General features: G+C 46.1%; 1 protein-coding gene across 3 annotated transcripts in view; it reads left to right on the top strand.

Annotated features, from left to right (window-relative positions):
- Positions 1-14,704, top strand: part of LOC115477834 (alpha-tocopherol transfer protein-like) — an 88,803-nt gene that overhangs the window by 7,496 nt on the left and 66,603 nt on the right. The window contains exon 1 of one of the 3 annotated variants that reach the window (XM_030214937.1): positions 1,430-1,696. The exons of the other annotated variants lie outside the window; for them this stretch is intronic. Within the exon in view, the coding sequence (XP_030070797.1) occupies positions 1,493-1,696 (204 nt within the window). The 5' untranslated portion in view covers positions 1,430-1,492. Of the gene's footprint in view, positions 1-1,429; positions 1,697-14,704 lie in introns of those variants that run through there. 3 annotated transcript variants of the gene reach the window in all.

The raw sequence follows: 14,704 nt of genomic DNA, 5'->3' as shown, positions 1-14,704 counted from the left end.
GGGATAGGTGGCTAAGCGGGAGACCAGCGAGGAGAATGTTGCAATAGTCAAGACGAGAGGTAACAAGTGAGTGGACGAGGGTTCGGGTGGTCTGTTCAGAGAGGAATGGGCGAATTTTGCTAATATTATAGAGGAAGAAGTGACAGGTCTTAGCTATCTGCTGGATATGGGCAGAGAAGGAGAGGGAGGAGTCGAAAATGACTCCGAGATTGCGGGCTGAAGAGACGGGGAGGATGAGGGCGTTGTCAACTGAGACGGAGAGCGGGGGAAGAGGAGAGGAGGGTTTGGGTGAAAAGACAAGGAGCTCAGTCTTTGCCATGTTCAGTTTCAGATGCCAGTTGGACATCCAGGTGGCGATGTCTGAGAGGCAGGCCGAAACTTTGGCCTGGGTTTCGACTGTGATGTCGGGAGTGGAGAGGCAGAGCTGGGTGTCATCGGCATACAGATGGTACTGGAAACCATGTGATGAGATCAGCAAGCCCAGGGAAGAGGTGTATATCGAGAAAAGAAGCGGTCCAAGGACAGATCCTTGAGGAACCCCAACAGAGAGCGGGACGGGGGTGGAAGAAGAGCCATTAGAAAATACTCTGAAGGTGCGTTGGGAAAGATACGAGGAGAACCAGGAGAGGACGGAGCCCTGGAACCCAAATGAGGACAGTGTGTCAAGAAGTAAATTATGATTGACGGTGTCAAAGGCGGCAGATAGGTCGAGGAGGATAAGGATGGAATAGTGACCTTTGGATCTGGCAAGGAACAGGTCATTGCAGACTTTAGAGAGTGCTGTTTCTGTAGAGTGTAGTGGGCGAAAGCCGGATTGAAGCGGATCGAGGACGGCCTGAGAGGAGAGGAAATCAAAGCAGCGGCTGTGGACAGCGCGTTCAAGTAATTTGGAGAGGAAGGGTAGAAGGGAGATGGGGCGGTAATTGGAGGGACAGGTGGGGTCAAGTGATGGTTTTTTGAGAAGTAGTGTGACTACAGCGTGCTTTAAGGTGTCAGGGACAGTAGCAGTGGAGAGAGAGAGGTTGAGGATGTGACAGATTGAGGGGTTAACTGTAGGAGAGATGTTGATAAGCAGATTGGTGGGAATGGGATCAGAGGAACAGGTGGTGCACTTAGAGGAAGAAAGAAGATGAGCAGTTTCCTCTTCGGTGATCTCAGGGAAGGAGGAGAAGGAGGCAAGGTTAGGTTGGTTGAGGGAGTGGGTTAAGAAGTCACAGGGAGGAGAAGGCTTGGAAGTGAATTCTTCAAAAACATGGAAAAGGGCAGAGGAGAATGTGATGAGGGCTCACCCACTTTGCAATTTAAGTGCTAGTGAAATTCCAAATGCTCCACCCTGTTAGCTTCTACACTTCCTATTTTTTTCTATTTTAGCCACAACCTCTCTCTTTTCCCATTAAAATCAATACTCAGCCAAACTGTGCTGCTACTGGCAACAGCATCTGTCCTGTGCACAGCCTGCAGTTGCTTTTCTGCACTCATTCCTGTCTGCAGTATGTCAGAGGTATTGCCAGACTTCAGCAGGGGAGACCCCGAACTCAACCAGCTGCCAGACCACTCTAAGGTGGTTAGAAAAGCCATCAACCTCCTTAAACAGCGAGCCCAAGGGGAGAGTGAGCACTGGCCATTTGGCTTGGCTGATGACTTCTTATTGCGCTTCCTCAGAGCCAGGGATTTCAACATTGATCTAGCTTACAAGGTAAAAAAATTGTGTGTGTGTATATATATATATATATATATATATATATATATATATATATATATATATATATATGTATGTATGCTGAGGAAAGGAACAGGAGAGATTCAGTGGAAGATAATCAGTTGTAATTTCCCAGACACAAAGTTCAGGATTGTATTTAAGGTTTAATGAAGCAGCTGAGGATCACAAGACGGGCAAACACTTGTTGTCTGTGAAAAATAAGATCTGAAAAGTATAATTTGGGATGACCAGTGGCAAAACTACAGGGCTGAGAGGGAGGGGAAGGGAACGGACAGCCCTGTCCTGCTTGACAAAGGTCACATCCAACAGTGAAAAGTTTGAAAGTCCTGCAGCTTTATAGAAAATGAGATCTGGTTAAAATGAAATAGAAAATTTTTTTTAAATGGGTTCTACTGGAGATATTAAGAAGATATGAGTACTTGTTATGCAGTAGTAAACTGGGGTGCTTTTATGAACAGGGGGTGTTGGCGAAGGAAGGGCAAAAGGACACAGCCAACTATTTTTGGTTGGTGGGGGGGGAGGGGGTGGAAGAAATTAAAGTTTTATGTATACATTTTTGTTTCTTAGGTAAATAAGTCAGAACCTTGGGTTAGTATGTTTGCTGACATTTCGTTAAAATGAAATAGAACTATTTTTATTAATGGGTTCTACTGGAGATATTAAGAAGATATGAGTACTTGTTATGCAGTAGTAAATCTGGGGTGTTTTTATGAACAGGGGCGTTGGTGAAAGAAGGGCAAAAAGAGACAGCCAACTATTTTGGTTGGGGGGGGGGGGGGTGGAAGAAATTAAAGTTTTATGTATACATTTTTGTTTCTTAAGTAAATAAGTCAGAACCTTTTTGATGTGAGGCCATTTAAATAAGGGTTAGTATGTTTGCTGACCTGCTTATGCCTCAGTTTTTCAGTCATGACCTGATCCTACACTTTGCTTTTCCTCTCCTCAGGCCCTGATGCTCAAAACTCCTGTGCTGTTCCAAATAGCACAGATGAACAACACCCTAATGCTCAATGCTAATGAGATGCAAATATAGGCAAGCTCATAGCGTTGAACATTAGGAAGTTTGGCGGGAGGATTGTGCTGATGCATGCACAGAAGAGTTCTGCGATAAGCTTGGCTCCTCTGTGCATACGCCTGGTAAAATCTAAATATGAAGCACACATTGGCATCTGTTTTCTGCAGCCTAGATGTACGTGTTTACAGTTTTTAAAAACCTTTGACGCTTATATTTAGATGCAGTAAACAGATGCCAATGTGTGCTTTCAGTATGCATTTTTATTTTATTTATTTTTTTAGCATGGATGCTTTAAATTTAAACAAAGGAAACAGACATCGATGTATGATTTTGCTTGGGTCTGCTGTTTCTCACGACCAGCACTTAAGGGCTTGCATGAGCTTCCTCCTGTTTTCAAAACAATCAAACCCGGCAGATTTTGCAGAAAGAATCATGAGAGAAGCATGAGAATCATATGAAAATCTCTCTTCCAACACCCTAACACCTGCTCTGACCTGGCGTTATTTTTTACAGCTGTAAGGCAGTTTTGTTTCAGGCTCTCTTTTCTGAGCATTGGGGAGGAATACAAAATGACCTCATTAACATGAGCTGGACTATATTTGCATGCTGTTCGCACTACTGCCTGGCACGCTCATCGTTTCCTGTGTTAGACCACTCTGAACATTCTACGCTGGTAAATATGGGCGCTAATATTGTGCTAATGGCCTCTAGCACCCAGGTTTACTTTTGAACATCGGGCCTTCTGTGTTCTATTCAGACTGTAGTCGCCTTTTACATGTCTGGCAGTGGGGATTTGTAGAGGGATCTGCCGAACTGTACCCTGATCTACTTGGCTTCACAGTGATCAGTGAAAAAGTAAAAATAAAACAAGACTGGAGCTTTCGAAACATTAAATAATTTCTTCAGAATTCAAAATATCACGTTAGAAGGGTAGGGCAAATTATTTTAATTTTAACTGTTTACTGAAATATCTAAGTATACTTCTTGTTGCTTTGTTTGAAACTTTGGGAATTTTAATTATGTTAAGAAAACTTTTGAGTAACAAACTTCTATATCAATGAGAGACTTTATATTGACATCTGCAATTTGATTTTCTATTGTCACCTTTTACAAAAGAACATCTTCTGTAAATTGATACTTTTTCAAGGACTAGAACCATTTTTTTGAATTGCCTGCTAGCAATGTCTGCTAAAATAAAGTCTGGCTTCAGTTCCAAGATCAATATTTAAGTTTCCAATACCTGGAATATCTATTCACATGCATCACAGAACTCAAAATGTCAGCTGAGTATACGGAAGAACCATTCTGGCACTTGAACAAGCTAGGGAGACCTTATGAAAGTAAATAAAACGATCCAGATTGCTGGCTCAAGATGTACCAGATATCAGAAAAACACACAGAGTTTGCAAACCTCTAAAATGCTTCAACCTCTCATGTCAGCTAGGACAGTGACTGAAGGTTAATCAAGCACTGCATGTAACCTTCAGTCAATCAACTGAGCAAATATGCCTGGGCTGTGGCAGGTCACAGTGTAACTCAGTTATCAGAATAGCCCTCCATTTCCCTTGAACCAGCCCTAGGTGTAACTTTTACCCAGCGTGCTGCTACACTGATGATTCCTACCATTTCTAGGTACAGTGCTCTCTATTCTGCATTATTTGGTTATCTTTTGAAAGGGTGGAAGGTGGGAGAGAGATCAGGAGTGGGCAAAGTACAAACCCTTCATCAAATAAGTTTTGTTTACGGCCATAACATTTTTCTTCCCAACACTCACTGGGAAAGTATTTGGGTGGAAATGAAAGGGAGTACTAGAGTGCTTGTGCGTAACCCAGTGATTCCCAAACTTTGTTTCCTATGGTGGAACCCCTAAAGTATTTTTCATAAACTGAGGAACCCCACTTCCCACCCTCAGCACAGACTTATTGAATCTCCTTTCCCAGAACCACACATAGGCCCCCTCACCCACTTCCCCCAGTCGATCCTGCCTATGCTGGCTCTGTTGACAAAATGGCTGCCAGGACCTCCCGCAGCTGTCTCATGAAGCTGTCATTTATTTATTTAGTTATTTATGAGGATTTAGTTACTGCCTTTTTGAAGGAATTTACTGAAGACGGTGTATAGTATGGGAGGTCCCAGTAGCCATTTTGTCAGCACAGTCAGCATGGGCATGAGTGACTGAAGATTGCTTCTGCCACAACTAATGTGGAACCCCTAGAGAAAGTTCACAGAACCCTAGTTTCATGAAACCCAGTTTGGGAATCACTGACCTAACCCAAGGATTCTCAACTCATTACACAGGATATACCCAGTCATGTTTTCAGGATACCTACAATGTATATGTATGAGATAAAGTTGCATGGATTAACTACATTGTATGCAAATCTACCTCATGTCTATTCATTGTCAGTATCCTTAAAACAACTGGCTAGGTATGTCCTGAGAACTGGATTGAGAACTACTGGTCTAATCCCATCTAGTGTCTGCTATCGAAGTGACTAGCAAATGGTACCAGAGCTAATGGGGGAGGGGGGCTAAAAAGCAGGGTAATTGTCCTGGAGCACCTGTGCCACAGGGAGTTCTCAAACTTCTCAAAAGCAGAATGAGGCCCCCTGCTAAATTTCTGCCCTGGGCCTCAGCATATCTAATACCAGCTGTGGGTGGTGCAACAGTGCAGAATGTGCTGCTTCTCAATCACTCCCAGCTCCTTTGTTAAACTGGAACATGAAGCTAAATAGGAAACTATTAACACTGCATTCTTTAACTGGAAACCAAAGGTCCACCCCCCCTTTTTTTTAATTCCTTGGAGGATGCTACAATTTATGTAGTCCCAATTTCGACATATTGGAACCCTGAGAGGCGTTGACTCATTTTTCCTTCACTGGGGAAGGCAAAATGGCCAATTATCAGTCGAATGTACCTAACAAATGATTTGGTATTCAATGGAGTAAAATATAGTGGAATCTCAATTGAAAATCTTAGATGTTATATTGGACAATCATCTAACTTCTGAATCTCATGTCCAGTTGTTAACAGCTAAGGTATTTACGTGTGGAAGTTAAGACATTTTAGATCCTGCTTTCAAGCAAAAGACTTCCAATTAATTATACAGACACTATTAATGGCACATTTGGATTATTCTAATCAATCACAGAAGAACTATTTCCCACAAAAAATGCCAAGCTAATAACCAAAACAGTGAGAAATGCACACTCAGGAAACAAAGCTTCGTGTAACCTTCTTAATAATTATAATATCAAATCACATTATTTATTTCATATTTGCTTTTTTTTCTTTTTTGTTATTTTCATATTAAAAAAATGGAGGAATAAAGGCCTCAGTAGTAGAAGGCTACAAGCTGCCATGGTAATACGCACTTTGGCTGTATATAACTGTCACCATTCATTTGACGGCTGCAGTTTCTTTTAAATAGAACCAATCATCAGCCAAAAACCCCCCACAAAACTTTATTCTTGTGTTTTCAAATTTTGCATTTTCAAAATGACTTCAGTTCTTTAAGGTTACCACCAATACTACAATAATGCAGGATATTGCAGAATAGCGAAGATACTTACCTGTAGCAGGTATTCTCCGAGGACAGCAGGCTGATTGTTCTCACATGTGGGTTGATGTCTGCGTCGGCCCAGAAATCGGCATTTTGCAAGCAAAATATAAAAAAAGTTTTGCCAGAGTCTTCTGGCGCGTATGCAGCAGATACCGCGCATGCGCGGACTGATTTCCCACCCATCATGTGAGCGCGTTCTCCCTCAGTTAAATCAAAAAGCATAGAAAGAAATAAATAACAACTCCAAACGGGAGGTGAGTGTCACGATCCCAGGCTTTGAACAACCAGGCACAAACTCAGGAACAATGTAGGCCCTTGGCCTACTGTCGTCGAGCGGCAGCAGGAGGCAACACCCCTCAAGCAAGACTGGGCTGGATACAGGATGCACTTGGCTTGGCTAGAGTCAGATACTGGAACAAGCTTGGCTTGACTGGACTGGAACCAAATGCTGGAACGGACTTGACTTGGCTGGACTGGAACCGGATACTGGAACAAGCTTGGCTTGACTGGAACAGGACTCAGGATACTCAAGCAAGATTCAGGATTTACAAACAAGCTTGGCAGGAACAGGAGCTGAAAGCAAACACGGCAGGGACAAGCTGGAAGGCGGCTGAAGCTGAAGGCAGAGGGGACTAGAACAAGCAAGACAGACTAGGCAGAACACAAAGCTGACCACACAGACAAACAGCAGAACTATAGCTGAAGCTAAGCTAGAGGTAACAAGAACAAGCAAGGCAGACTAGGCAGGACACAAGGCCGACCCACACAGACAAACAACAGAACAATGGCTGAAGGCAAAAGGTAGAGGAGACTAGAACAGCAAAGCAGACTAGGCAGGACACAAGGCTAACAAACAGAGAAGAACAGAACCAGAAGTGCACACCGGCATCATAAACAGAAGTGCCCAAGGGCACACAGGCTAAGAACAAAGCAGAAGTACCCACAGGGACACAGACAAGAACAAGGCAGAATTTCACACAGCACACGGACTGACCTGGAGACCTTTGGCATTGCAAAGGCCCTGAATGAAAGTCAACCTCTTCCTTATTCCTCAGTGACAGGAAATACACAGAACCCAAAGTGAGGCATGAAACACAAAGGAAGTGGAAACCCTACACACTGAACACCAAAGTGAGGCTTGGAACACGCAAGACAAACACAACAATACAGATAGAAGCCAGCTCATGAGCTGACCAGCAGAAATAAGGTGAGTCAAAAGAGGGGTCACGGCCACAATCGTGACAGTGGGCGGGTTTGTGAGAACAATCAGCTTGCTGTCCTCGGAGAATACCTGCTACAGGTAAGTATCTTCACTTTCTCCGAGGACAACCAGGCTGCTTGTTCTCACTTGTGGGGTATCCCTAGCAACCAGGCTCACTCAAAACAATGAACATTGGTCAATTGGTCCTCGCAACTTTGAGGACATAACATAGATTTGCCTGAAACCATAAACAACTAACTGAGAGTTCAGCCTGGAACAGAAGAAAAATGGGTCTAGGGGGTGGAGTTGGATTCTAAACCCCGAACAGATTCTGCAGCACTGAGTGCCCAAACCGACTGTCGCGTCGGGTATCCTACTGAAGGCAGTAGTGATCTGAATGTGTGGACCGATTACCAAATTGCAACCTTGCAAATCTTTTCAATGGAGGCTGACTTTAAGTGAGTCACTGACGCAGCCATGGCTCTAACATTATGAGCCGTGACATGGCCCTCCAGAGTTGGCACAGCTTCAGCATAAGTGAAGGAAATGCAATCTGCTAGCCAATTGGAGATTGTGCATTTTCCGATGGCGGATCGTCTAAAGGGCTTTGTCCGCTCCACCTAAAAGGCCAATGCTCTCTTGTGGTCCAAGGTGTGCAAACTGCTTTCGCCAGGGTAGGTATGAGGATGGGGAAAAAATGTTGGCAAGACAACTGACTGGTTCAGATGGAACTCCAACACCACCTTTGGCAGAAATTTAGGGTGTGTGTGGAGGACTACTCTGTGGTGATGAAACTTGGTATAAGGTGCATCCACTACTAAGGCCTGAAGCTCACTGACCCTATGAGCTGAAATAACAGCCACCAAGAAAATGACCTTCCAGGTCAAGTACTTCAGATGGCAGGAATTCAGTGGCCCAAAAGGAGCTTTCATCAGCTGGGTGAGAACGACATTGAGATCCCATGATACTGGTGGAGGTTTGACCAGGGGCTTTGACAAAAGCAAATCTCTCATGAAGCGAACAACTAAAGGCTGTCCAGAGATAGGCTTACCCTCTACACTAATCGCACTAAGGTGAACCCTTATGGAGTTGGTCTTGAGACCAGACTCTGATAAGTGTAGAAGGTATTCAAGCAGGGTCTGTTTAGGATAAGAAAGAGGATGTAGGGCCTTGCTGTCACACCAGATGGCAAACCTCCTCCATTTGAAAGAGTAACACCTCTTCATGGAATCTTTCCTGGAAGCAAGTAAGATTCGGGAGACACGCTCTGAAAGACCCAAGGAGGTGAATTCTAAGCTCTCAACATCCAGGCCGTGAGAGCCAGATACTGGAGGTTGGGATGTAGAAGCGACCCCTCGTTCTGGGTGATGAGGGTTGGAAAACACTCCAATCTCCACAGTTCCTCGACGACAACTCCAGAAGAAGAGGGAACCAAATCTGATGCGGCCAGAAGGGTGCAATCACAATCATGGTTCCGCAGTCTTGCTTGAGTTTCAGCAAAGTCTTCCCTACTAGACGTATGGGAGGATACGCATACTGAAGGCCTGTTCCCAAATGCAGGAGAAAGGCATCTGACACTAGTCTGTCGTGGGCCTGAAGCCTGGAACAGAACTAAGGGCACTTGTGATTGATCTGAGTGGCAAAAAGATCCACCGAGGGGGTGCCTCACACTCGGAAGATCTTGCGCCCATGTTCAGTGACCACTCATGAGGTTGCATTACCCTGTTCAGCCTGTCGGCCAGACTGTTGTTTACGCTTGCCAGATAAGTGGCTTGGAGAAACATGCCGTGACGGCGAGCCCAGAGCCACATCTGGATGGCTTCCTGACACAAAGGGCAAGATCTTGTTGATGTAAAACATGGCAACTTGATTGTCTGTCTGAATTAAGATTACTTGGTTGGAAAGCCGATTTCTGAAATCCTTTAGAGCGTTCCAGATTGCTCTTAATTCCAGAAGGTTGATCTGCAGACCTTCTTCCTGAAAGGACCAGGCTCCTTGAGTGTGGAGCCCATCTACATGAGCTCCCCACCCCAGGAGAAATGCATCCGTCATCAGCACTTTTCATGGCTGAGGAATTTGGAATGGTTGCCTCATGGTCAAATTGGATCAAATCGTCCACCACTGAAGAGAATTCCGAAAGTCAGTGGACAGTTGGATTACATCGTCTAGATCCCCCACAGCTTGAAACCACTGGGAAGCTAGGGTCCATTGAGCTGATCTCATATGTAGATGTGCCCTGAGCGTTACATGAACTGTGGAGGCCATGTGCCCCAGAATTCTCAACATCTGCCAAGTCGTGACCTGCTGAGATGCTCGAACCATGGATACCAGAGACAGAAGGTTGTCTACCCTTGCCTCGAGGCGATAAGCTCAAGCTCTCTGAGTTTTCAGCAGAGCTCCAATGAATTCCAATTTTTGGACTGGGATGAGATGGGACTTGGGATAATTTATGACGAACCCCAGTATTTCCAGCACCTGAATAGTCATTTGCATAGACTCCAGAGCACCTTCGTTCGAGGTGGTCTTCACTAGCCAATCGTCGAGATAAGGAAACACATGCACTCCCAGTCTGCGTAGCGACGCTGCAACTACAGCTAGGCATTTTGTAAACACTCTGGGCGCAGACGCCAGGCCAAAAGGCAGTACACGGTACTGAAACTGCTGTGTTGCCAGCCAAAATCGAAGATACTTCCTGTGAGCTTGAAGTATCAAGATGTGTATATAAGCAACCTTTAAGTTCAGAGAGTATAGCCAATCGTTTTCCTGAATCATGGGAAGAAGGGTGCCTAGGGAAACCATCCTGAACTTTTCTCAGATAAGAAATTTGTTCAGGGCCCTTAGGTCTAGGATTTTTTTTTTGTTGTTACATTTGTACCCTGTGCTTTCCCACTCTCATGGCAGGAATGCGGCTTACATGGGGCAATGGAGGGTTAAGTGACTTGCCCAGAGTCACAAGGAGCTGCCTGTGCCTGAAGTGGGAATCGAACTCACTTCCTCAGTTCCCCAGAACCAAAGTCCACCACCCTAACCACTAGGCTACTCCTCCCTGTTTTTTTTTTGCACAAGGAAATACCTGGAACAGAATTCCAGCCCTTCTTCCTCTGGTGGAACGGGTTCGTCCGCTTGGACCTGTAGAAGGGCAGAGAGTTCCTCTGCAAGTACCTGCTTGTGCTGGGAACTGTAGGACTGAGCTCCCGTTGGGCAATTTGGAGGCCTGGATTCCAGATTGAGGGTGTATCCTAACCGGACAATTTGAAGAACCCACTGGTCAGAGGTTATAAGAGGCCACCTTTGGTGAAAAAACATTAACCTCCCCCCAACCGGCAAGTCGTCCAGTACGGACACGTTTACTGAGGCTATGCTGAACTGGAGCCGGTCAAAAGCCCGTCCCTTGCTTTTGCTGGGGAGCCGCAGTGGCCTTAGGTGCACGCTGTTGACGAGAACGAGCATGCTGGGACTGAGCCTGGGCAGGCTGCCGAGAAGTAGGAGTGTACTGTGAGAAGTCAGGTTTTGGGGAAGAGGAGGGGGCTCAAGAAAGAAGTAAAGGGAAAGTTTTTCCTTCAAGAAGAACAGACTACAAGTCCCAGAGTTCTCGAGGTAGGGTGGATCGCCCCCTGGTGGGAAGGGATCAGTCGAGGTTCAAAGGGAAGACAGAACTACAGATCCCAGAAACCCTTAGAGCGGAACAGGGAACAGGAAGGGCAGAACTACAACTCCCAGCAGCCCTCAGAGGAAGAGGAAGATTGGGAGATGGGGTCCAATCAAGTAGAGGAGGAGCACCTGGGAGATGAGCCAGGTGAGGAGTTGATGGACTGGGATAAGGCTGTGCAGGGAGCTGAGGGAAGGAGATACCAGCTGGAGGAGGAGTAAGAAGGGCTAATGGAAGACTCAGCTCTTGCTCAGGTACAGCCGAAAGGATTAATAAGTGATAAGAACTGTTACAGCTGCTGTACTGATTTTGGTAGGCTGTTGTGGAGGAGTTGAACACAGCCAAATTGACCTGTGGGGTGGTTGTTAGGAGGTTATTGACTGACAATTGAGGGAGGAGGGTCTCTTTTCCTTAACACAACTTGAGGAGAAGAAGTTACAACTTACAAAGAAGAACAACTTACAAAAAAACTTCAGACCGCCCAAAACACTGTGGCCAGGCTGATATTTGGTAAAACATGCTTCAAAAGTGCCAAACCCCTCCGAGAAAAACTACATTGGCTCCCAATCAAAGAACGGATCACCTTCAAAATCTGCACCCTGGTCCACAAAATTATCTATGGTGTAGTCCCAGGTTACATGATAGACCTTATAGATCTACCAACCAGAAACAGATTCAGATCATCTCGTACATACCTAAACCTCCATTATCCAACTTACAAAGGACTCAAATACAAAACAACCTACGCATCAAGTTTCTCCTACATAAGCGCACAAATATGGAACGCACTCCCAAAAGCTGTGAAAACAATTCAGGACCACTTAAACTTCAGAAAATCGCTAAAAACCAACCTCTTCAAAAGGGCCTACCCTACTGATCCAATGTAAATCCCCACATCCGGCCACACAACTATACCAAAGAACAAACTGGACAATAAACAACCCCCCTCCATTCGACCCTACCGGAGCTGGGAAAACACCTACCTTATTCGAACACAACATAACCTTGTATCTGCTCTCTACCGGATTGGCAAACACCTTTACGGTACTGTGTAAGCCACATTGAGCCTGCAAATAGGTGGGAAAATGTGGGGTACAAATGCAACAAATAAATAAATAAAATAAAGTGAGGAGTTTGGACTGTGTTTTGAGAGACGGAGAGAGAGGAAGCACTGACATAAACTGTTGTTGGAGTACATTAACACCCTGCTCCCTCGGGAGAAAGGGGTGAGCAGAGGGACAAAAAGTTATTAGGACTGGCTGTTTGAACTGCAAACCTATAGTCTTGTGGGATAGGTACTACATTCCACCAAGAGGGGAACAGACTGAGTGGGGGCGTCAGCCATTTTGGGAAAGAGGATATTTTGCTGGGTAGGACGCTATCCTCCTAAAGTAATTCACTGTGGAAAAGAGAGGCAGACACCGCTCAGCATCAGAGCCCGGAGGCTTGGGCAGACAAGTGGGAGAGGAATCCTGCAGCAGCCCAGCAGCAGAGGTCAGAGGTTCGGACACACCCATGGGAGAGGAGTCCTGCAGCAGCCCAGCATCAGAGTCGGAGGTTCGGACACAACTGTGGGAGAGGAGTCCTGCAGCAGCCCAGCAGCAGAGGTCGGAAGTTTGGACACACCCGTAGGAGAGGAATCTTACAGTACCTACACCTAGCATAGGAATAGGGAGCACTCCTCTTCCCTCCAAAAAACCTCCTAGATGAGGAGGTAGTAGCAGAAGACGCCTGGCGGGAGAGAGAATCCATAGCATCATTTTGCTTCTGGTCAACTAGATCCTCTACTTTCTCACCAAAAAGGTTATCCCCCCCGGCAAGGAACATCCGCCATCCACTGCTGGACTGAATAATCCAGGTCAGAGACACGCAGCCATGAGAGTCTGCGCATCACTATACCTTGGGCAGTGATCCTGGATGCTACATCAAAAGTGTCGAACGTATCACTGGCCAGGAAGTTTCGACACGCCTTCAGCTGCCTGACCACCTGGCGAAAAGGCTCGGCTTGCTCCGGAGGGAGTGCATCAACCAAGCTGGACAGTTGTGTCACCGAGTTCCGCAAGTGGACGCTCATGAACAGCTGGTATGTCTGGATCTTGGCAGCAAGCATAGCAGCCTGATACGTCGTCCTCCCAAAAGAGTCCAAGGTTCTAGATTTATTTATTTATTGCATTTGTATCCCACATTTTTCCACCTCTTTGCAGACTCAATGTGGCTTACAGAGTGGTTGTTGTTGTTACATAAAGAATAGCATAAACGACAGTTAACAAGTGGATATAAGAAGCAAAACAGTATTGATAATAGGTACAGGTGCCATAAAGGTAACGTGGTCGAGATTTAAACAAGCAGATATAAGCAAAACATTGCTGATAATGGTAAGCGTTGATAATGGGTAGGCAGATATGTCATGGAATATAACGTGATCGAAGTTCAAATAACTAGATATAGACAAATACATTCCTGATAGTAAGTAGGTTGTGATGTATTACATTGGTAGTAGCTGATCTTATTGGTATGCCTTGTTGAATAGGTGGGTCTTCAGGGATTTGCGGAAGTTGGCCTAGGGGCACCGAGGCATAGTCCCTGGAGCTCTTGGCTCTTTTGAGGGCGGAGTTTACCACCATGGAATTGTGAGGTAGCTGAGACCTCATCAATCCAGGTTCACTGTGGATCTGATGTTGGGATTCAGCTTTTTTGGGGATCACAGGATTAGACAGAGGGAACGACCAGTTTCGCATAAGGACTTCCTTCAGTACATTATGCAAAGGAGCCGTTGCAGCCTCTCTAGGCGGAGAAGGATAATCCAGGACCTTGAGCATCTCAGCCCTGGGTTCATCCTCAACCTCCATAGGGAAGGGAATAGCCGCAGCCATTTCCTGGACAAAGGAGGTAAAGGATAGACTCTCTGGTGGAGAAAGTCTCCTTTCTGGTGGAGGGGAAGGTTCAGAGGGAATCCCATAGAACTTGTTAGAAGAAAAGTACCTGGGCTCTTCCTCTTCCTTCCACGAACGCTCATCTTCAGTATCGGACAAGACATCCCTCAGAATAGTCCGAAACTGAGCCTGTCTCAATGCCGAGGAGCAACGACCTCAATTGCGGTGCCGAGAAGTCGACGCCTGCCTGGACTGTGGTAAAGCTTCCTCCACCAACGTCGAAGGGGAGTCGACCTGGGTGGCAGCCGACACCGATGCTGTAGGCGGCACTGAGGTCGGGGACCTCACCACAGGCGAAGGGCCAGATGCGGTTGCAGCAGACAGTACGGAAGGCACAAGCACCCCTGACACCGAAGCAGACTGGTGCAGCAATCCTTCCAGAAGCTCTGGAAGCAGGGCCCTGATGCACTCATCGAGAGCCGCCATCAGACAAGGCTGCGGGATCGGTAAAGGAGCCGGTGGCAGAATCTGTCGAGACTCGGGAGCAGAAACCGAGCTGCCAGAAGACCGAAGCATCGGCACCTCCTGAATACAGGGGGAGCGATCCTCTCGGCGCTGACGCTTCTCGGGCGCCGATTCCCTCGACACCCCAGACCTCCCGGCACCGTGTGTCGAAGGAGAACG

The sequence above is a fragment of the Microcaecilia unicolor genome, chromosome 1, assembly GCF_901765095.1.
Source record: "Microcaecilia unicolor chromosome 1, aMicUni1.1, whole genome shotgun sequence".
NCBI lineage: Eukaryota > Metazoa > Chordata > Amphibia > Gymnophiona > Siphonopidae > Microcaecilia > Microcaecilia unicolor.
This window is presented reverse-complemented; position numbering and strand designations above follow the sequence as displayed.